The sequence below is a fragment of the Heliangelus exortis genome, chromosome 3 (assembly GCF_036169615.1).
Source record: "Heliangelus exortis chromosome 3, bHelExo1.hap1, whole genome shotgun sequence".
Lineage (NCBI taxonomy): Eukaryota > Metazoa > Chordata > Aves > Apodiformes > Trochilidae > Heliangelus > Heliangelus exortis.
The window spans coordinates 23,254,662-23,277,707 of record NC_092424.1 but is presented as its reverse complement, the minus strand read 5'-3'; the positions used below and the strand labels follow the sequence as shown (position 1 = coordinate 23,277,707).

The 23,046-nt window shown below is 38.7% G+C and overlaps 1 protein-coding gene and 1 long non-coding RNA gene across 3 annotated transcripts in view; one reads left to right on the top strand and one right to left on the bottom strand.

Annotated features, from left to right (window-relative positions):
- Positions 1-23,046, top strand: part of PTPN14 (protein tyrosine phosphatase non-receptor type 14) — a 120,863-nt gene that overhangs the window by 64,418 nt on the left and 33,399 nt on the right. For both annotated transcript variants that reach the window (XM_071739635.1, XM_071739636.1), the window contains exons 4-8: positions 12,642-12,739; positions 15,052-15,119; positions 18,321-18,391; positions 20,094-20,181; positions 22,613-22,701. In XM_071739635.1, the coding sequence (XP_071595736.1) occupies positions 12,642-12,739; positions 15,052-15,119; positions 18,321-18,391; positions 20,094-20,181; positions 22,613-22,701 (414 nt within the window). The remainder of the gene's footprint in view (positions 1-12,641; positions 12,740-15,051; positions 15,120-18,320; positions 18,392-20,093; positions 20,182-22,612; positions 22,702-23,046) is intronic.
- The window catches only part of LOC139794290 (uncharacterized), a 72,014-nt gene that overhangs the window by 22,875 nt on the left and 26,093 nt on the right, over positions 1-23,046 (bottom strand). The gene's annotated exons all lie outside the window — the stretch shown is intronic.

The window sequence follows — 23,046 nt, the reverse complement described above, 5'->3', positions numbered from 1 at the left end:
ACTTTCTGCAGGTGATTCATTCTCTCTTTTCCTCTGCTTGCTTTGAAAAGGGAACTGTGCCTCACTTGTCTTCTATTTAGAGCTCCCAGATGGATGTCTGAAATTTGGCTACACCATCAGAAAGAGGGTTGAGTCAGTAGCAGCAACCTGTGAGCAAACAGACCTGTGCTTCTTGATCTGGGTTTTTAACTGCTTTTAAAATTCTAAGAGTTCAATAGGCAGTGGAACTCTAGGTTACAGTAGCGGTCTGCCAGTCTCCAATTAAAGTTATTGAATTTTGGTGGTTGTACTGCAGGCTGGAGCAAACTCTTTCCCTTCTCTTATAGGTGGGATACAAACCATGAAAACTTGTTCTAAACATACCCTTTTTCAGGGAGCCAAATACCATTAATATTTTTTGCCTTGCTGGCAGGATATAAAGCCAAAGGAGCTGTAATCGGATGTCAGGATAGTCCTGAAGTCTCTGAGTGTGTTTAAAAGAAGCATTTGTGTGGAGGCCCTTATGCAGCTGAAAATCTCAACAAGAATTTGGCAGAAATCTCGGTGTCAGAAGATGGCAGATTCCTGTGCAGTGAGATGTTTACTGGTTCACCGTTTTATCTCTGGCAGCTGCTTTTGCACTTGATATCTTCAGCTGTTTTTGAAGCTTTTACAAAGAATAATTATTCATTTCATGAAATGGATCTACTTTACCCACCCAACAGGGCACTGATTCACCTATTTCTTTGGCAACATCCCGTTGTTATCAGAGCTGTGTTCGCTTTTGCTGGTTTGTGTTCTCTGGGAAGTCGGAATTTCCTTGGTCGTGGCTTTATTGTCTGATTTATTAATATGTGGGGTCGTGTTTTTCAACAATTCCTGTGAAAACAATAGGATCACCTAGCTCTTTGGGACATGGAAACAACCTGAGTTTTCCTGTTTTCTGCTGGCAGTGAGCACTAAAGTAGGTGCTTCAATAATCATAGGAATATGAGCTATTGTACTATCATCCTATAGAGAGGTGGCAACTTAATCCTGTCACATTTCAAGCTATGTTTTCTTATTACCAGGACAGGTTGCTGTAAAAGGTAGTAGGGAATGCACTGCATTTTCACTTCCTACAAGGTAAAATCCCACTAGATCAATAGAGCTTTTTCAAACATTGATTATGTGACATTGGGTTACTACCTAAAATTTTCAGTGATAGTGGTTTTCTATGAGTTCCATAAATTCATGAGCAAGGTTGCACAGCAGGCTACTGGAGCATTATTATTTAAGTTCAGATTACGAGCACATTCTGTAACATGTTCTGAACATGTTCCCTTGCCTTTTGAAAAAAGTAACATCTGTATACACTTGTATGCTGCTCTGCACCTGCAAGCCAATCATTCTGTGGCATGGTTCTGGATCCTTACATATCCATACTGGTTGTTCTCTGGTATATAGGTTCACTCTGTTCAGCTTTTGCACCAGTGCACAGGAGTACATTTAACCAGGAAAGGCTGGTGGATTTATGTCATCCCTGAATTTAGAGCCCAACTGGAGGACAATATTTAAAATATTTATTGAAAAATGAAACAAAATTTGTTGGTTGGATGCAATGTGTCTTATTACTGTAACTGTCATAAAAACGGAGGTGGGGAGCATGGGGCAATCACAACCCTTCACACTTGTTTTATGTCTGAAGAATAGAGTTACACACGTATTTAGCCCAATTTTTAAAAAGTTATCTATTTATTTTCACTGCTGCAAAGTATGAGTTGGAGTATGCATATGTTCTAGTTAACTCATCACATTTTTTTAGCATGATATTCTAACCTGCTTGACCATTAACCTGGCTGGATACCAGGAGAATTTTCAAACTGTTGACTCATATTGCTTCTATATGTAACCTAAACCACCTTTTCCCACAGCGTAGACAGCTTGAAGGTTAGCTGCATTTTCTTTTCAGGGCAGGGAACAACAGAATTTTACTGAGTCAACACATATGAGCAAAGAAAGGAAATATAAGCTTTTATTAACTTTTTGCATCTAATCTCATTTTTACAGAAATCTTTTCTGGTTCTAAATGAGGAAAGACTGATAGGGTTTTTTTGTCCTCTTCTTCCCCATGAAGTTTAGTCATCTTCTGCATAGAATATCATGGCTTATCTTTTAAATTTTTTTTGTCTGTGTGAGGATGAATCTTCACAGCTGCCTTTATTTTCATATTATCTTAAGGCTTTGGGTGCCTGAGTTGCTCACTGTGCGTGGGACCTGATGTTCTGGGGATGTGACTAAGAGGGAAATGACACATAGGCTGCATGCTATCATTGAGCACACGTATATCTGTGAAGCTTATATGTGGCTGGAGACCATGTTTTATTTCATGGAACAAAGAAAGGGGGTGATGACTATTGGAACCACTCTGCTGAGTGATGTAGTGGTGCTCTGGGGTGTTGTCCCTCTGCTTTTGCTCTTGAGCCAGGTGGTAGCTTTGCACACAAAAGCCCTGACAGCTCTTGAGTCCTGCACCAGAGCAGCAGACACCTCTGGCACACACAGCCCAGGGTGAGGAGAAAGAGCCCTGGTGAAGGGTGGTGGCAGCAGTTTGTGAGACCTTGTGGGTTTGCCCTCAGAAAAACCCAGCTCTGCGAGTACTGAGGTTTTTTTTTTCTTTTTTCTTGCAGACTGCACAACAAATCTGAAGGAAATTTAGTTTAGGGATTTTTTTTTTTTAATAGTCTTTGGGATCTATTCGACCGGTGGACCCTAGTGATAAAGAGGTGATCTGGGTTTAGTTCCAGTTTCAGCACTATTATGGGAAGTTGCATCCTTCCTCAGGCTCTTGTTTTCTCACTATGATTTTTAATATTTTTAAATTTTCTTTTGGCAGTGGGGGTTGAGAATGATAATACTGATCTTCCTCTACACTATTTAAGATATGTGTATGAAAAGCAGTATGTGACATTGCTGCAATTCACCTACCTGCATCAGCTCCACTATTTTTTTAATTAATAAAAAGAGAAAGTGAAGCTAACAAAAAAAAAAAAAAAGATAAAATGCCTGTATTTTACCCTTTGGATCTCTGCAGCCAAATGTCTGCAGGTGTCATGGGACATGTTCAGTTCAGGAGACATGAGCACATAGCTGAGCAGGTATTTAAGCTTAACTATGTGAGTAGTTAAGTCAATAACACTGCCATGTTGAGCAATAACATTTCTAGCATGTGCTTAAAACCCAAACTGGATGGATACACATGAATCTAACAAAGTATTCTCTCCCAAACACTTTATTTCTACTGTTTTCCTGTAATATTTATGCTTGCATTTAATGTTTTTCGCCTGAAAACATTTAAATATGGACTTGTTCACATTATATGATCTTGATTGTTCTGGTTTACTTTTACAATCCCACTCCAGCCTTTATAAGGATGAATGCTACGGTGGTGTCACCAGGGCCTGGCTATGCCACACCCCAGCTCAAAGAGACCAAGTTTAGCCTTTGCTGCTAGGGTAGGCTTGGAAGACAAGACAATATGGTTCCCCCATTATTTTTTTTTATTTACTCTAAAAGGCATGTTGAAGTTTTGTGCTATATAATTCTTTAGGTATTTGGATTAATTCTGATAAAATTATAGGTGGTTGTAAGGGAGTTTATTGTGCTTATAAATTGTAGTGGGGCTCCCTGTAATTTGTTATAATTAATTCAAGAGTTCAAGGGCAAAAAATGAGGATCAGGTTGAGGCATGCTTTCCTTTCTTGCTAAAGCATGCCATTACTGGCCTTTCTATTTTAGGTTTAACTTTGCCTTTGTGGGTTTATTTGAACCTGGAGTAGCCAAAAAGTATAATGTACTTCTTGTTAAGAGTGCAAGCACAGAGGATAGACCTGTTGTGGTTGGGGGGTTCCTTTTGAAATGTAGAGGAATTGGGGGATAGTGTAAAGGTGGATGAGCTGGCCGAGCCTCTTGTGGAAGGAGCGCGTGTTTTGAGAGGTTCATGTCATGGCTGCAGCAAGGCCTAAGTGCGTGTCCCTGCTTGTAGCCCATCAGAAATGGCAGGAGCAGAAAAACACTTGCAGAGCATTTCTTTACGATCCAAGCTCAGCCTTTTCCTGCCAGTGGGAATGCTGAGTGTGATGCTCTCATCGTGTGTCTTAACTGCTGAGGGTTTCACTTGCAATTCATTGAACACTGAACACCACAACATTTTTATACCAAGCTATGATGGAAGGAGTTGCTTATATGTGAGAGGTTACAAAGCTTGTGTTACCCTCCTAAACAGTGCCATGACCATAAGCAGTACATATATTATTTTCTTTTTTGAACAGTTTTACTGCAGAAAATTGGTTTATTGACTGATTCACAGCAGAAAAAACCCTTACTGCTCCTAAAATGCTCATAGTTTACATTCACATTAAAAAACTTCTGCCAGCTCTATAAAGAATTGGTGGAGGTGAAGATCTGAAATGTTAATTACTGTCTTTTGGGGAATGCATGCAAGCAAACGAACTTTCAGTACCAAAACTATGAAATAGAAGTGGTAGACAGCAACCAAGCAACGCAAAATTCTGATCAGACTGGCTTTAGGTGCGTAGATGCCTTCCTGTTTTAGTACTTGTAGCCAGGAGTTGACTGTGTAGCTGGACCTTACCTTGTGGAAGGCATTGGCCTTAATTAGGAACTTCACTGGTTAGATGTGATGGCTCACCTTTTTTCCATTGAGTGCCTGGCTGCAGCTCCTGGTGCAAGCCAGCCACCCAGGCTGTGTATTATTGTCCTTATGTTAATAAGTTGCATAGCAAAATACATGGAAAGTGTCATTGTGAAATAAGCATGTTTTAGCCAAATTCCTTTTCTCCCCTTCAGTTATAAACTGTTCTTTTTGAAGAGAATGATTGAGCAATGTGGAAGTAGGTGATATAAATTCTGTTTTGATCTGTACTTCTGCAGCCCAGTGTGTGAAAATGATGCTAACCCAGCATTGTTCTGTCTCATTAGGAAGGGGAAAAGGAATGACACAAATCTTTCCATGTATTTAATTTATTTTATTTTTAGTTTCAGTAATGTTTTCCATCTAGTTGCTGGAGGAAACCAGGATGTAGACAGTTGGATGCTGCTTTTGAACAGCATAATTTCTCAGTTACCTGAAGCTAACCTTGACTTGCTTTGTAAGGTGGTTATGATCACAGAGTTCCTACCCTTGAAACTGTTTTTACTGTTGACATTGACAGTTTGAGCTTCTGAAGGAATTTCCTCCTGCATGTATGACAAAGGCTCTTTCCTCTCCTCTGTTTTGGTTTGGCTTTTTTTTTTTTTTTTGTTCTGGTGAGTCTATTGGTCTTTCTGAAGGTCTGTGACAGGGTGTGGTAGACTTGTTCTTAATAATATCCTTCCAAAAATATCACCTTTCAGTAGTAGAAGCACAGCCATTGCTTTTTCTGTTCCTACCACAAATCCCAGATAAATGGCAATTGTCTAGTTCTGCAAAACATTAGACTTTTGCAAGGAGAGAAGCTGATTAAATTCCAGAGCAGCGAGCTGGAGATACTGAGTTTATCAACACCATCTAAGTTTTTTTTAATGGTGAAGACAAGGCCTTAGCACTGTGTTGCTGACAATGACATCATCGATGTATGTACCTCTTTTTTTTTTTTTTTTTTTTTTTTTTAAAGTACCTTTAGATTAAGATGTGCTGATTGAATCTTTGCATCTAAAATGTGTTGCAGCATGCTCAAGCCCAGAAATCACAACATCATCCTTACCGATACACTGAACATTGTATTTGAAAAAAAGCCATCTTGTCTGCCTGCCTTCCTTTTCTGACATAAAAAGTCCAGTCCAAGTTTGCAGTCAATTTGGTTGCATTACATTCAGTGACCCATATGAAAGAAGCAGCAGCCAGTATGTGGTTCTGTGGATTGGGACTTGGGAACAAAACCTGGATCTCACTTAATCTGCCTTAGTTTCCTGCCCAACTTTACATAAGTAACTTCAGTAGCCTCACATATTCTGTTTCTAAAATTAAGCTAATGATCATTGATACTAGCTAAAGCAGGTTTTCTCGAGAAGGCAACCATTAAGTGTTAAGTATTTTTGTCTTAGTCTCAACTGTGTAATAACTAGATAAAAATAATATTTTGCTCGTTATCACTTAGTTCCTTTGATCACCCATAGCATAGCTGTGTCATTGAATTACCTAACTCAAAAGCTTAGAAAATGTGAAAGAGCTTTTAATGTGTTTAAATGTGTTCAAAAATAAAAATGTGTTTAAAATAAAAATCCATCTTTTTATTTTAAAGCATAACATATAGCTAACGCTGGAATCCTGTTGCTAAGTAGAATAAAAGCAAAGATCATGGCAGAATTTAAGTTGTGAAGTGAACAGTAGACACGTCAATATAAAATCTAATGCTTAAAATAATTTTAGTAAATTATGAAAGGCCTCTGTTCTAAAGAAACTGCTTCCCCTTTGGGCAGATTATTGTGTAGATGTACAATGCATCATCTGTGCTTGGAAGTGTATTACCATACTAAGATAAACCCAAATGAGCTGAGTGGGTCTGTTGTTGTAATTCAATGAGACTTTTATTGTGTTCCTTATTTTAGGAGATCACATTGTACTCTAATTACATTTTTTGTTTTTTTGGGGGGGGATGGTTGACATTTTTGGGGTTTTATTAACTGTAGAAGAGCTGAAGGTCTTGAGCTAAACCACTTGTGGGACAATGTGTTTTTCCTTTGAGTCTTAATGACTTGCTTATTTTGGAAATATGAACTAGTAAAGCAGTTTTCTTCCAAAGAAGTTAAACTACATAGCTATGCAGTTATCCAGTAGATAGGCTTGATGCCAAAAAAGGTACCTAATGAGTTATAAAAAAGCTAGTCATGCCAGTAATTGCATAATTAGAAACAATTTTAAAGGAAATGTACCTCTTGGGTATCTAATACATTTTTGCTAGTGCTCTGTGTATTTCCAGATACGCTCAATGTAAACGTTTATTGGTATTGAAATGGTAATATATTTGTTAATACAGGCTTAAAATTTCCAGAAAAACACATCAAATGATTAAATGATTAAATATATAAACGCGTGTGTGTATAAATATAAATACATATATATATAGAGAGAGTGTGTGTGTGTGTGTGTGTTTCCTGCTGCACTAGAGATATGTATAGTCCAAACCTTTCTTGTCTCTAACATACATAGAAGGAATGTAAAAGCAAGGAAAACCAATACAATCCAGACTAATCACAATACAACATTCAAATAGCATTAATCCTTATTATACGGATCATGTTACCTTTTTGTGTAAACATTTGCATATTTATGAGGTACTTATTTAGTATAAGTATTTTTTATTCTGTTCCTTACACATTTCTTAATGGAGTTGGCTGCTGCTTGATTATTAACACTACCAGGTCTGTTAATACTGAGTAATTAATAATGAAGTATTTTCCTTGTGGTTTTTCGTGGAAGTCACTAGTAGGAAAATTGTGAAGATGCATCACTAGTGCAATTTCTGTGCAAAACTAACCCATAGTCTTACTTTTGTAAAAGGTCCTTTAGTTTCTCTACAAAAATCTCACTTGCAGTATTGATCAGACCAGGTTCTGTGTGGTTTTCTGTATCTGAAACATTGGTTCTTGAAGAGAAGTCACTAAAATTAATTGAGCTATTTTCTGCTCATATACAACAGCAATAGAGGTTATTCATCAGATAAATAGCTGTGATGGAAGGGTACAATGAATTCAATGACACTATACAAACACCCACATTTTTCTTTTTTTTTTTGAAGTGACAGGAGAACAAACGTGACTCCTGATCTTGGGAGGTCTGTGCAGAATTGTGTGAGCAAAAGAAGTTTCTCTACATTTAAACAGCTGTAGCTGAGTCTGAATCTGGGTGTTGCAATTAAATTTTAAACCAGTACCCTTGTCTCCTGCCTACTATGCTGTTGGTTTGGTTGTTTATTGTTGTTGTGGGAGGTTTTTTTCCCTCTGATGTTGCTAAAATGCAGATGTTGATTCTGGAGTTCATATGTTGTCTCATAGTTGTCCAGTTGCAGCTTATTTTTTTATATAAAATGTGTGTCTTTTTTGATGCAATAGATGCAAATATACTTTTAATGTTTTCTGTGTTGGCTAAATAGAGTTGTGGGAAACGATATCCTTATAATTATGGCTTTGTTCAGACTTGTCCACTCCCATTCCCCTTGGAATTAGCTACAGGCTGGCAAACTGTAGTAGCCTTTATTATATTGAATACACAACAGCTTTGCTAAAAATGTTTAACCCAAAATGAGCAACCAAGGTGAGATATTTCAGCTCCCAGCCCAGCTGGCTATGGTGGTGTCTCCTGCCCTGTATTCCTCCAGTATGCCAGACTGGCTCTGTGATTAAAGCTTTGCAAGTCTTAATTTTTAACTCCTTGGCTTTTATTATTTAGGGCTGCAGATTGCAAACTTTTCCTTTGTTCAGTTTCCATATGCTTTCCCAACTAAACCACCTAGTAAGCGGCTTACAAAAGGCATGGTTTTATCTGCAGGTTTGGAACAGCTTTCCTTGGTGGATCTATAGCCGGATCATTTTTAAAATACTTGATAGCCTTCAAATTATAGATCTACATTTTCAATCCAAGCAAACAAAAAGCAGTCTCAGCTAACTTAGTGACATAATAGCAGCATTTAATGTAATTTCAGATGAAGGAGCCTCAAATCCTTGACAGAATATGGGCCAATTTCTCCTCTTCATTGGCTGGGCAGAGCACCTGACCACAGTTTTGCAGCATGGCTGAGCCATGAATCAGTGGCTGGCAGAGCTATTAGAGCCTTCTAGCAGAGCTTCCTCCAGGGTATGCTCCTCCTCTTCCTTGACAGTGGAATTAGCCACTCCTGTTTGTGTCTTGCGAAAGGAGATGTCCCTGTACATAGAATCATTTTGGTTGAAAAGACCTTTAGGATCAAGTCCAGCTGCTAACCTAGCACACTTTCCGGTCCACCACTGAACCCTATGAGAGAAGAGGTCAGAGGTGGACAGGTGTCTCAGGTGGGCCACCCTTGTTGCTGTCAGTCCAGGTGTGAAGATGAAGTGGTATGGACCATAGGTTTCTGCCTTCTTCAGTTTATCCTGGGACTTCTTTTGAACAAGGTGTCAGAGCATAGCAGGTGATTACTTTTTAGTGTTTTTGCCTGTGAAAGGTGAAGATTTCTCCATGAAGTTTTTCTTGATGGGTACACTATTTAATGTCATAGAGCTAATTATATGTATCTTTTAGACTCATACTACATGTCAATCTATAATACATCCTCAACTTTTATTTTGCTACGGTACTAGTAAATGCAATGCTGTACCAAGGCCTGTGCCAGGGTCTGGAGAACGAGCCTTATGAGGAGCATCTGAAGTGAACTGGGGTTGTTCAGGATGAAGAAAAGGAGGCTTTTTGCTTTCTGCAACTACCTGAAAGGAGGTTGTAGCAAGGTGGGAGTCAGTCCTAGTAACAAGCAACAGATCAAAAGGAAATGGTCTCAAGTAGTGCCAGGGGAGGTTTAGATTAGATATTAGAAGAAATTTCTTCACTGAAAGGCTTATTAGACACTGGAATAGGCTGCTCAGGGTGGTGGTTGAATCACCATCCCTAAAGGTGTTTAAAAGTTGAGTAGATGTGGTGCTTCTGGACATGATTTAGCACTGGACTCAGTAGCGTTAGTTAGGTTAATAGTCGGACTAGGTGATCTCAAAGGTCTTTTCTAACCAAATGATTCTGTAATAATATTGTAGAATACGCCCATTAAGCTTATTAAGATTTTTAAATGTGACTTGTGACAATCGGGGTGAAACACCTGTAAATGGGCATCTTTTTCCTAAAGTGGGTGCTGACTGCTCTCTTAAAACAATTTTTCTGAAGTACTGATAAATAAGATTGCAATTTAGACCCCATATCACTGTTTCTTTTGAAAGTCTTGATCATAATATTTAATTCTACAATAACTGTAGAATGATGCTTATCTAAATAATCTTCTCTATGGTTTATCTAGTTGTGTGGGCACAGCAATTGAAGTCATAGCTACACTAAAACTGGTGACACTCTCAGTTTCTGTAGAGCTGAGATGTCAGTATATGATTTTTATGTTGTTTTGACTGCCATACAGTCTCTTAACTCTTTTTTAACAATATCCCTAACTTTATGTTGGGTGTGGATTTTACTTTTGTACTGTTTACAGTAGGAGATGCAACTCATGCAGGTAAATAAATGTAGCATTGACATAAATGGCCTGCATCAGGATTACAAGTCTTGAAGACCAGGATTCAGCAAACACTTGCTCACCTGCATACATGGTGAAGCAGCTTATATCCAGCGTGTATGAAAACACACGTATTTTCAGAAATTGGATTTAGTCATTGCAAAGGAGTGGAAACAAGCTGATTTTTCTCCTGGACTGACCAAGTGTGAAACCTGGGTCTGACTCAAGCACAAGACTCAAGCTGAGAAGCTGTATGATTTTAGCACTGTCTCTTTCAATCAAATTGCAAAATCCCCTGAAGTTTTAATCTTCATAGGCTGTCTGAAAGCCAAATCTAAGTAATTTAAATAAGATTATATTTTCCTTGTTGGAAAATGTTGTTCTGCCTTTTGTGGAGGGAGATAGGGGAACAGGAAGCCTAAAACCAATAGCCCAACAATTACCTCTTAATTGCATGGGAAAATTGTGAACTCTGAAAGAAACTTCTCAGATGTGGAGAGTATGTGCATAGGCCTTCCCAGAGAGGATTTCTCTGCCCTATAGTGCTGGGTAGTCTCTAAACACCCTGCTACCTTGAGAGTGCAGGTCTGATCAGAGCATTGGTGCTGTCTAGTGGCAAGTTACTGCATCTCACATTGCTGGTGGAAGAGTTAACTGAAGTAAAATGTAAAATGCTTCATTTGATGAATAGCCCTCAAAGCATGGCTTGGGTTATGCTGGGTCTCAAGCACATAGGTATTTTCTAGCACCTCCACAAAGAATTAAGGCGTAACGTTTGTGAATAAAGGCAGTGCAGTCTCTATAAGATTGGCAAGAGTTACAGTGGTTCTTTTTTGTTGGGACGGGGATGATGACTTACTCGTATTCCAAAACAAGACCAGAACAGTTTTTTTCCTCTTCCTAAAGGTTAAAAGTTAATGTCAGGTGTGGTGTGCTGGTTGTAACCATTTAGGATTTTACTGCCTCCCCTTCTTTCTGACTGCTTTCCGCTGTACGCCTCACAGAGGATGCAGTCTCCAAGACTGGCTGGCATCCTTGTGTGCCATTTCTTTCTAACCCAGTGTATCTCAAGCAATTATTTTTTATATCTATGCCATTTCCAGGATTAGAGGGGTCATTCGCATTAGAGGGGTCAGCAGGCATGCTGCTGAAAGGGCAGTAGCCTCCTAACCTGGTTCAGCTGCAGCCAGACTGGCATGTCTGGTCACAGCCTGAGAAACCCCTTTGTTTTTTGAGGTTCCCTAATTTGGGTCACCCAGGCACATCACTTACCATCAGCATTTCTAGGTGCTGAATGCACACACAAGCTGTGGCTGCACTGGTACATTGCCCCTGCCTTTGGGGTAGACCCAATGAGGAGTTGCATGTTGGCAGAGAAAGAATTGGTTTTTTGACTCATCTGGGACAGGTCCACATTTCTGCACTAGAAGTTTAAGCTGATGGGTGTGAGATCATTGCATCACCACAGTTCAGCTGTATTTGGTTATTGGCACATCAGTGGTGGATACGGTGTCTTTGCCATTGTGGCTGTGCCTGTGTAGAGCCAGGCAGCTGCCTGCATTGCCCCTGCCCGGTTTTACTGCCCATGCCCCACAGGTAGCTCGAGGGAATTTGCATTGATGGCTGCAGAATAAAAAGTTGTGGCCTGTTAATGAAGCTGTCTCCATTAAGATGTTAACCAGGCATGCCAGAGGGAGTGTTACATATCCCTGCTGCTTTGGCAAGCTCTACTGTGGGTCTGACCCAGTTCAGTGGATGGGAGGGATATAAGAATGAGGACAGTAACTTTTTCAGCTTTTTGTGGAAAGCTTATTTTTCTTAATCTATTACGTTGCAAGTATATGGTGAAACGTATAAGTGTGCTCCTGTGGTTAAAACTAATTGCTTTGTGATTTGCAGATCAGCAAATGCATATTAGAAGTTGGTTTTGCTTGATTTGTTTGTCTAAGTCATTTTTATAGATGAGGTGCCAATTTAAAAAAAACAACTTTCAATGGTCTGTAGTTGAAGTTATGTCAATAGGCCAAAGTATATTGATAAAATTCTGTTTCTTTCATCAAAGTAGTGAAACTGAAGCAATAACAATAGAAGAAATATAGAACAGCCTCTTCTTGTATTGATGATTGTATGGTCTCCAGTAACATCTACAAAATATATGGGAAAGTTAATCACAGCAGATGTCCCTTTTCTGTGTGATATAGAGAACCCAAATTAGATTTTTTTAAATTTTCCTTTTCATCCACCTGGAAGCACTGCACATGTAGGGATCATATGGGTTTGTTTTCTTGATGTGGAAATTCTGAAGCCAGGTACAGACAGCTGTTTAACAACCTGACCTGTTTGTTGTGAGTTTTTCTTGCTTTCAACAGTCTTTTTTTGGAAAAAATGTTACAAACATATAGATTTTCTAATTTGTGTTCTTTGTTTGTTTGTTTGTAGATATCAGTATTACCTACAAGTGAAAAAGGATGTTCTTGATGGCCAATTACTCTCTTCATTGGAGCAGGGAATTCGATTAGCTGGCTTGGCAGTGCAAGGTAAGATGCTGTGACTTGACAGCCTTTTTCCAACACTGGCTTTTTTCATTTGTTCTTTATGTTGACTGGGCACTAACTAGGGCCTTATATGACTCCTACTCACCCCAGCTGAGTTTTCTATTGATTTAAAAGTGCATAGGTGGACTCCCATTGATGAAACACACAGCCTCAGGGAGGGAATGATGGACCACATCATAGTGCTCAGCTTTCCTATTTATAAAATCCATGTGAGTTTGAACAGAACAGTTCTTCCCACCCCAACCACAGAGTACTTTGCAGTAATGAATTTGCTTCGTGTTCTCTGGTTTGAAATGCAATTACATCAAAGAGCACAGGAGCAACTTTAATTTTGCCTTTAATTAAAAACTCATTTTGCTGTGTAGTGCTATCTGAACTATGAAAGAACACATGGCCATAATTTCTATGTGAGTTACAAACTAATGATAAACTACTTCTAACAATGTGATTTTTAGTCTGAGCCTCCTAAGGACATCAATAAAAGTGGGATCCCATAACTCATATGGGCAGAGGAGGAAGCCCTGTGTTTGCAGAAAGTATGTTTCAGCCCATGCATGACTGACTATGAGAATGGAAGGTAGTTTCAGCAATCATGTTCTGGGCATGTCTTCTAATGAGAGGCAAGGGGGAAGTGTGTGTGTGTGTGTGTATATGTGTATTCATATATGAATAATAAACATGAAGATCTGATTCTTGAAAATTAAAGGTTTGGTGGAGATTAATGCTAATACAGCCTTCCTTAGGACAGTACAAATTCAATTTTAGCATCTTGTTTCTAAGTTAAAAGGAAAATGTGTCCTGTCAATTCTTGAAATGTTTTATTAATAAAGGAATTAATTCTGAATCTTGCAATTTAAGTAAAAGGAGTTTTCCACAGTGCATGAGTTAGGGCTCAGTAGATACTGAATACGTTTCACTGCCCTGTTTTTGGATCTTTTTGCTAACATTGAGAGTGAGTCAGTCTCTGTAATAGTTTGAAATAATCACTTCTATTCTAAATTTTCTACATAATCTATTATATTTCAAAGACAGTTGCAGCTGAATGCTGCACCTAATCTTGTTTGTTTTATTCCTGACCGTGTATTACTCCTGTTGCCTTTTGCATGTGATGCAGCTGAAGATATTTGAAATACTTATTTCTTTTAAACTTACAGACTGTTTCATGTCCATTTTGATTTCTTTCTGTTTATGTTAAAACATAACTCTGAAGTGAAAACAAAACGAAACTGCATTTTTGGCATCCTGCAATAAGTGAAATTGTCTAGAAGCTTTGAAAGAATGTTTAGCTAATATGATTTATGTTGGGAATTTCCAGCTTTTATAATATGAGGACCTTGTAGATGGTGTTTGATCCAGGTCAATTAATATAAAATAAAAACCTTCTGGCAAGATATTCTTTTGATATAAGCTGTTGTGTGTTGAACAGATAGATAAATGTAGGCTTTGTTTTGTTTTTTTAAATATAGTTTAGCCTTTAGGAAGCATTTTGAAAACTCCACAGTTTCAAGGACTTTAGGAATAAAATCTTCAGCCCTGACATATCAGTTGAATGTGAGCATGAAGATTTAGGTACCTCTTAAAGAAAAGTAGAAGCAGAAAAGCAAGTAGAAAGTTGTGGGCCAGTCAGTGAAACTGCCAGAGTGCCTGTACTGTTGTATTTGCTACAGAAGGATAAAATCTCCCCTCCTGCTCTAAACCATGTTTTTTTTGTTGTTTACAGTTTTTAACAGAATTGGCTAGTGTATTTTAACCTCCTAGGCTGTAAAATCAAGCATGTTGTGTACAACTGTGTAGAACTGTGTCAGTGAATTTGTTTGGGTTTTTTGTTTTGGTTTGGTTTTGTCGTCTTTGTTGATTTTTTTTTGTTTGTTTGGGTTTGTTTGTTGGGTTTTTTTTCCCCTAATTAGGGTTGGAAATGTTGGAGAAGCAAAGCTGTACACTGTTTTTAAAGAGGCTGAGCAATCCCAGCCTTGTTTAGAGATGGTGATATTAATTCATGAAAGATACAGAAAAAGAAACACTTGAACTCCTGGTGGTTAAGCATTGCAAATGGTCATAGTATTAGCGATCAAATGAGAGAAATTACTTGTTAGCTGTTATTTGATCTCTAGTAATAACACTATTATTTTCAGACCTCCATGTTAAAAGCTAAAGTACAAGTAGGAGTCTTTGTGCTGGGTTGTGGCTTTAGAGAGAACTCACCCAGTTGAAATTACACATCTGTGCAAAGGTTGAGTGTGGTCTTAACATGTGTGGAAAGTGCTAAAATGAGTAATTGTGTTGTTGTTTTCCAGCGGATTTTGGAGACTATAATCAGTTTGAATCTCATGACTTCCTCCGAGAATATGTCTTGTTCCCTATGGTGAGTTTCTTAGTCTCCTCTTTTGTGGTCTTTTATGAATAATTTCTCCATGCCTTGGAGATAGTTTTTTTGGCAACAGAGTAAAAGCACTAGAGTTGAACTATTATTAGTGGAAGTAAAATTTGCTCCTCAAAACCTGCAATATAGTTGATTGCATCTGAGTTGAATACACACTGGGGAAACTTAGCTCTTTTTCAGTTCCTTAAAGCTTCCACTACAAATAGATGATAACAAAAGAAATGTACTTGTTTGAATAAAAAAAAAAAGAATTTGTAGCTGTTTATAAAGTTCTATGCTAGCAGTGCTACTATTTGTAGAAGTACTACTATTAGTAACATGAAATAACAAGGGGATATGAGGACTGCTGATGCAGTAAATGTGTCACAGGACGAATCACTCATCCTTTCCTCAAGAGACTGTGATTTTATATCAACTGACTACTAGACTGAAGTGAAGCATGAAACGGGTCTTCTCAAAATGTTCTCCAGGGACTGTGCTATATATTTGATTTAATTTTACTTTGGAAAGTTGCAAACTTTCCAGAATGCTGGGAGAAGTGGTTTAGATCTCTAACGATGTTAGAAACTCTGGTGACAAATGCCAAGCACTCACAACCCGTGACAATGAGCCTCTCTGGGAAGATGGATTAGAAGACAAAAAAAATCTTGCTGAGATTAGGGATGTTTTTATCTCAGATTAACAGGTCCATCAATACAAGTCTTGAGTGCAAGCTTCATAAAATGTAAAAGATTTTCAAATTCTTTCTAACTGGAAAAAAAAAAAATAATTTGGAGGTGGGGTGGGGTTCCCATGCCCTGAGTCTAACTGCCTGGAGGTTAAAGGCATCTGGTTTCCTTTGCAATTAGTGAAGTGGTAGAGGGAGAATGATTCATCTCACGGTAATTTGAAGATTTGAGAAAGGCACTTCCAGAAGCATTTCATCCCACTTGTGGTGCTGTTTGTACAGGAACTGCTGCAGATAGTCCACTCTCAAGGCCAAAAAGGTGACAGCTGCACAGTGTCTTGAAGTAAAAGTGCAGTCTGGAGCTGGAAGGCAGTTCACCACCACATGAAAAAAAAACAAACAGATCAGAAGAAAGGAAAAAATATACAGAATTCTGCGTATGCCTTGTATATCTAGACATTTTTACTAAGGTCAGTTTTAGCCTGACTGGTGGAGAAGCATTTCTTTGGTAGACTGCCTTTATCTACTGCTAAGTAATTGATGATTTTGTTTATTGTCTTATGAAGTCATATATGATAGCCTAAGTGTGAAAGATGGCTGCATCTATAGATAGAGAAATATCTCATCAAGCTGTTACTTTGTAAATTGCTGAACTTCTGCAAAGTCCTTTCAATACGCTGATAGTATTTCTATTCAGAAAAAAATTTAGGAGAGGGCTTAAGCCTCCAGAGTTTTCATCTAGTTAATTTGTATGTGGTTCAGCACAGTTTACTCTTGGTAATATCTCCTAGAACCTCCATTTTTGAGTAAGCTGCCTGAGAAATGTGTCTGTTTCCTACAGTCTTCAGAAGCCTACTCTTAAATCAACAGTTTCTTTAGATATTTCTTTAACTATTTGGCTTTGCTTTTCTGGGGGTGAGTGGATAACGTAATGGTAAATTCCTCACTGTAAGCTCAGTGACAGTTGCTAAGAGCTGCAGATACAAACTAGACCTGAAGCAAGTGGGAGGATTCAAGTGAATCTTGGGCATAGAAAGAGCTTCCAACAAGAACTTTGCTGTAAATTCATAAGTGAAGCGAGCTGGTGGATGAGGGAGGGGCAGCTACATTTGTACTGTTTGATCTTGTGAGGCTACAATGCGTGTCAAATGGCATTTCTTCAGCAGGGAAAAGAACAAAGTTATGTACACAGTACACCCCACAGGTGTGTAGCTGTGCATAGGCATGTACCACGCCACTTTTCATTAGCACACTACCACTTTCACATTTTTTTGTGACAGAAGCAAATATCAGAGGGTGGGCCTCATTGAGCAAGAAACAGGCAGTGTATTTAAGTACATTACATGACAGCCTTACGGCTTTTTTAAAGTAAAAATCAGAACTTTGAGGTTTCCTCAAGAAGAAGAAACTTGGACTCGAATTTATGAGCACACTTCCTCTATTAACTTATTCCCAATTATTTTAGAATTATTTCTACCGGGCTCTATTAAATTTCAAGAAGACAAAGCTTTCTGCTCAGAAATGTGTTGCAAGCATAAAGCACATTTTATTACATATTTGAAGAGGCAGCAAAACTTTCAATCCTTTTTAAGATGATGGAGCACCATGGTTGCAGGACAGAAAATCATAGAATCATAGAATGTTTTGGGTTAGAAGGAACCTTAAAGATCATCTGATTCCAACCCCCTTGCAATGGGACAGGGACCCCTCCCACTGGATCAGGTTGGTCAAAGCCCCATCCAGTGCAGGCTTGAACACTTCCAGAGATGGGGCTTCCACTACTTTCCTGAGCAATCTGTGCCAGTGACTTGCCACTTTCACAGCAAAGAATTTCCTCATGGTATCTAATCTAAATCTCCCCTCTTCAAGTTTTAAACCCCTTCCCCTTCTCTTCTATCTACGCACCTGTGCAAAAAGTCCTACCCTAGCTTTCTTGTAGGTCCCCTTCAGATATTGGAAAGCTGCTATAAGGTCACCATGGAACGTCCTCTTCTCCAGGCTGAACAACCCCAACTTCATCATCCTTTCTTCACAGAGGAAGTGACCAGTCCTCTGATCAGGATTGTGTCTCTCTTCTGGACACAAATAACCATGACTTTTTTTTCCCATGGTCTATGTATTATTCTGTGCTATTTTAAAAGGTATATATTGATTTGATTTCCAGGTTTTTTTTTTTTAAATTGTTTTCTCCTTGTCCAGGAAAAGATTTCTTATCCATGCTCTATTCTCTGTTCTCTGTTTTGGAATAATAAGCATTGTACCAGTATCTTTAAAAGTATGCTTTCTACTCTCTCCCCCCCAAAAATATGTGAAAAAACCAGACCCTTGTGCTCTCTTTGCACATTTTCAGCAGCCTGCTTTCTGAATTTTCAGTGCAGTTGGTGATAGGTTCTTTCTCTGTAACTGCCTGGAAGAGCATGAACAGGAAACAATCCTGAAACACCTCTCATCATAGTTCTTGTCTTTCATTTTCTCCTCTCTATTTAGTTGACTACTTTTACTTCATATTTTTACAGGACTGGACCCAGGATGAAGCTGTCTTGGAGGAGCTGACTCAAAAGGTTGCCCAGGAACACCGAACTCACAGGTGAGTTTGAAGTGTGAAGGTTCAGACTTTTCAAAAATTGTCATCTTAGGACATCCCTTCCTCCACATGCTTTTCTGGCAGGAGTAAGCTAGCCTGTCTTCTTGTTACCATTATGCTACATCTCACTGGATATTTAATTAGTCTGTTTTAAAAGATTATCTGCTTCTTGTGAACACAGAATGTCCAGGGAACTTAATCCCAAATAAATGAGCGTTTGCACCATAAGGATTAACAAACATGTGTAACACTACTCGTGCTATGTAATAGACTCCTTTCTCTTCATGGTTTCATTATATCCTGATGGTGAAAGACCCTGTAACTTGATTGGGGTGGTCCAAACATCTGTCTGAGGGTTTTCTCTCATACAAAAGAGAGAAAGGGATACACAGGCTCTCAATATAATGGAATGAGAAAATGACAGGAGATGGGTTTTAAGTCTAGTTGTGGAAAAGATGTAATATGCTGTTGCTGGTTAATGAGCTAGGAGGAGTGTATATACTAGGTAGGTACAAATACCTTTTTTGTCAGCAGGCTTCTTTCTTGTCATTTAGGTGTTTTGGTGGTGGAAGTATTGAACCCTATGGAGTGCTGTTCTTTAAAAAATGGCAGTATCTATACATCCTTGGAAATAAGCTTTTGTGTTGTATTATGAATTTATATTTAAACTTTATTAAATGAGATGTATATAGGAGTATTATGTGAAGGGGTGCAGCTCTCCCCTTTATATGACAGAAGATGGTTGTAAAGGGGCAAATCCTATTTCTGAGTTTAAAGCCATTCTCCCTCGAAGTTTCAATGCAACCTTGGGCCTTTGATGGAACCAAAGGGTTAGGTTCTAAAGCTGGCCCTGAACAGGTCTGGTTCTGTTCTGCCTGTGCAATGGGCTGCTTGTGTGATCCTGGCTAACTCAGACTTGAAAGGAAAGATTTCCCTCCTGCTGTGCTCTCTAGTGCTATTTCTGCAACACAGAGAACAAATACCTATCCTCACATTCTACCTGCTTTCTCTCCCTCTTTCTCCCAAGTATTTATTTGATTCCTAAATTTCTATTTGTAAGCTGTGGTAAGGAGGAGCAAAGAGGGAAAACATTAATAGTGGCCTTCTTTGGGAGCAACCTGCAATCTATTCTGACCTGCTTTTGAGAACTGAAATCTGAATTCCTGAGCTGTGACAGCAGCATGTGTAGACACGTGTATAGAAATTTTCAGGTGGTTTGTTCTCTGTTATGAAAGAGAATCTGCTCAACATTTGATTTAGTGCCTGTGTTTTTGAAGAGCCTATATGAAAATGAAGGTCTTCCCTTTTAAGTCATTTTAAGCAACTTCAGTTGATTCCTATACTATTTATGCAAATTAGGACCCTTATGACTCAAATTTGCCATCCAGAACTAGACACAACCTGATGCAATGGCCTGATGTTTTAATAAAGCCTGGAAAATATTTCACGTGTGCAAAAGAAACTGAGTAATACGATCATTTCTGTTTATTCATCCTGTAATGTGAACTGTGCTTTGTACTTTAGTTTAGCAACACCTAGTAAAATTCCTCCCCTTCCTCATTATGATCCTAGTGTTGAAAGTTAGTTTTGTGTTCTATGTTTCTAGGCAGAATATCCAAAGTAGCTTGTAGCTATTCCATTGTTTCACTAGTGTTTTTGTGTGCATGCAATATTGAACCATTTGCTGCCTTTTGTTTAATTGCAGTGGCATTACAGCAGCAGAAGCTGAGCTAATGTACATCAATGAAGTGGAACGCCTTGATGGGTTTGGACAGGAAACCTTCCCTGTGAAGGTATGTTAGTATATCTTATAAAATAACCTCTGAAACAAATGATGTAGGAGTCTGCAGCAACCTTTGGAATGCGTTCAAGTCATGTTTGCCCAAAAGAAACAGGCCTCAAGTATTGCTTCTTTTCCACCAAAGCCCTTCTTAAGGATGAAGTAGCTGTGTGCTTGGACCTGCTCACTTTGGAAGCAGAGATGCTCCTTGCTTTTCTTGGAATGCTGTCTGAGGGACAGCAGCTGGGGCAAACAGACCTCAGATCTTTTTATCTTTAACAGGGTAGGAGATAAGACCTTTTCATTTAGACCTGATCTAGAAGGTCATTCTAACCCAAACCATTCTATGATTCCTTTCTAAGATGCTATGTACAAAGCATTAACTTTACTACTTTTCCTTAGATTCTTACATGTGCACATAGGTCCTCCATGCATTTAAAATCGAGGGTGTTTTTTGAAGTTTAGTTTGCATTTGTAGTTACTTTCCCTTCATTGGGAGCCCCTTCCTCCCATGGATGCCCTGCCTGGCTTTATGGAGTCCATGCCACCATAAAGTTTTGCTGAGAAACTAAAAACTGCTGTCACCAGCATGACCTATTTCTCTTTGCTGACCAACCCTAGCCAGCCAGCACAAGTGGTGGACTATTAGAAGTTTTTCTGCTAGTTAGAGTTGACTGGGAATTTAAAACCAAAACAGACAAAACCTCACACCAAACAGCAAAGCTTTCTGCTGAAGTCAAAATTTGTTCTTTTGGCCAGTTTCAAAATTGGGCTGAAAGGGAGAAGCTGAATGGCAAAAACCCCTCTACTTAATTACAAAAAATATGGGATGTTTATAGTCAATGATTGAAATCAATGTTTTCCTCAAAGTAATTTGGATTAACACTGCTGCAAAGGATTTCTGTGTTGAAATTGTCATTAGATATTATTGAATGGTAAGATATTTTATTTAATGTAAAGTAAGAATGAGCAATGGACTGGGTGCTTTGTAGAATTGCAGGAAGAAGTTACCTGTGTGGCAAGGCAATGTGCTGGCCTTGTAGGCCAATAGAATTGCATTCAGGGGGAAAAATGAAGGATTTTTGTCTTTTTTTCCAATTAGAAAATGCTACAAGATTTATGTTTATCTTTCTGTGTAGATACTTGGGCATACACACACACACACGTGTGCGTGCAAGTACATACGTTTTTCCCAACATTTTTTCCCAGTCTCATTGCCTTCTAAAGCTGCCTCTGGGACAAGACAGAGGAATGTGTAGTCCTCTAATGAGACTAAACTGCAACCTGTCAGCTGTAGGACCTCTGCTGACTTGTGGTGTGTGTGGAAGAGTGCTGGTGTAGGCAGTACTGAGAATCAGGGCATAGGCTGGAGCTTGAAAATTGGCATCCATCATTTGCAAAAAGCCTAACACTTAATAGTAGGAGGCAGGTGCACATGCTCAAATGTTGCCTTCTGGGGATAAAGGTCATGAGAGCAGCTCTTATCTGATCTGTTAAAATACAGAGATGCCTGATGGTTTCAAAAATTTGCTCATGCATAATGCGTTAATTTCTCTCATATTTGGCCTTCTAGCAGTTCTTTTTAACCCTGCTCTTTGTGTTAGCATCATTTTTATTTATCACTCTAAAGTCTTAATTACTGCATGAGTTCTTTTTGTTGATTAATGTACCCTCATTGTCAGTAGCATTAAGCTTTTGTAGCAAAACCAGAAAAAGACATTCTTAAGAAAACAACTGGTAGCAAAATGGAACAGGAGCATGGTTTTCAAACAGGAGCCTGCAAGGAGACATGGGTAGGCAAAAAAACAATAGAATTTCTGAAAAACAGTGCAAGTACACTGGACAGTATGTGGTGCATGCAATATTTAACCCAATAATTGAAAAACTGCATGGAAAAATGAGCTCCATTGAAAAAATGGAACATGTATCTGTATAGAGATGCAAGTACTTTCTAGAGTGACATGCTGTGAACTTCTGTACAGACTACTTAATACTCTTCACAGTTCCTCCTTTGCTTTTGAGAGGGATTCCATCTCCAGGTGTGGTTTTCTGAAAACTTGACATGTTTTAACAGGTGACTGGAGGAGTACTGTGAATGTGAAGGAGGACTATTGCTTTTAGTAATCATGTGGGCTCTAGGAACTATCATGACAATGATGGAGAATGTAGGATATTATACAATAAATCCCAGTTTGTGGTGTGCTTGTTGTTTGATAGAGAAGAACCTTGGGAGCATTAAGCCTATGTCTTTTCTCACTGATCAGTGGAATGAATCCAGTTAAGTGCTAACTGTTTTCACATCATGAAAAAAGGAGTCCAATCAAGCAGCAAAATATAGATAAGTCAAGGGTTAGTCCTGCATCCCTGCTGAAGGATGGCTTTGATGGTTCAACATGCATTCTCCAGTTTCTTTTTCAAACTAAATCTGTATCATTTCTCTGCAGGATAATCATGGAAATGATATACACCTTGGTATTTTCTTCATGGGAATCTTCATTAAAAACAGAATTGGAAGGACAACTGTGATTTATAGGTAAAAACTAGGGTCTTCCATATTAAAACAATGTTTCTTTTCAGAGCTCCATGTGTGAAGTTTATTCCTTACTTACAGATATGACTTCAGTAGTGCCAATCCTCTAACTAAGGAGTAGTCACCTCTCTGTTTTCAGGATTGGCCTCTTGGCCGTAAGAGATACCATAAAGAATAAATTCTGGTGTCTGAATGGGTCTGATGGCAAGAAAGGCATAGTTGTCTGTCATGTATCTTGTCCAACTTATAAGGCTTTGATCTCTTTTCTCGCCTTTTTGTCTGTTGCTTTGATGCTTCTGAGTGCAAATCTGTTAAAACTCACGTTTTGCAGCTGAGGCACTCAAAATT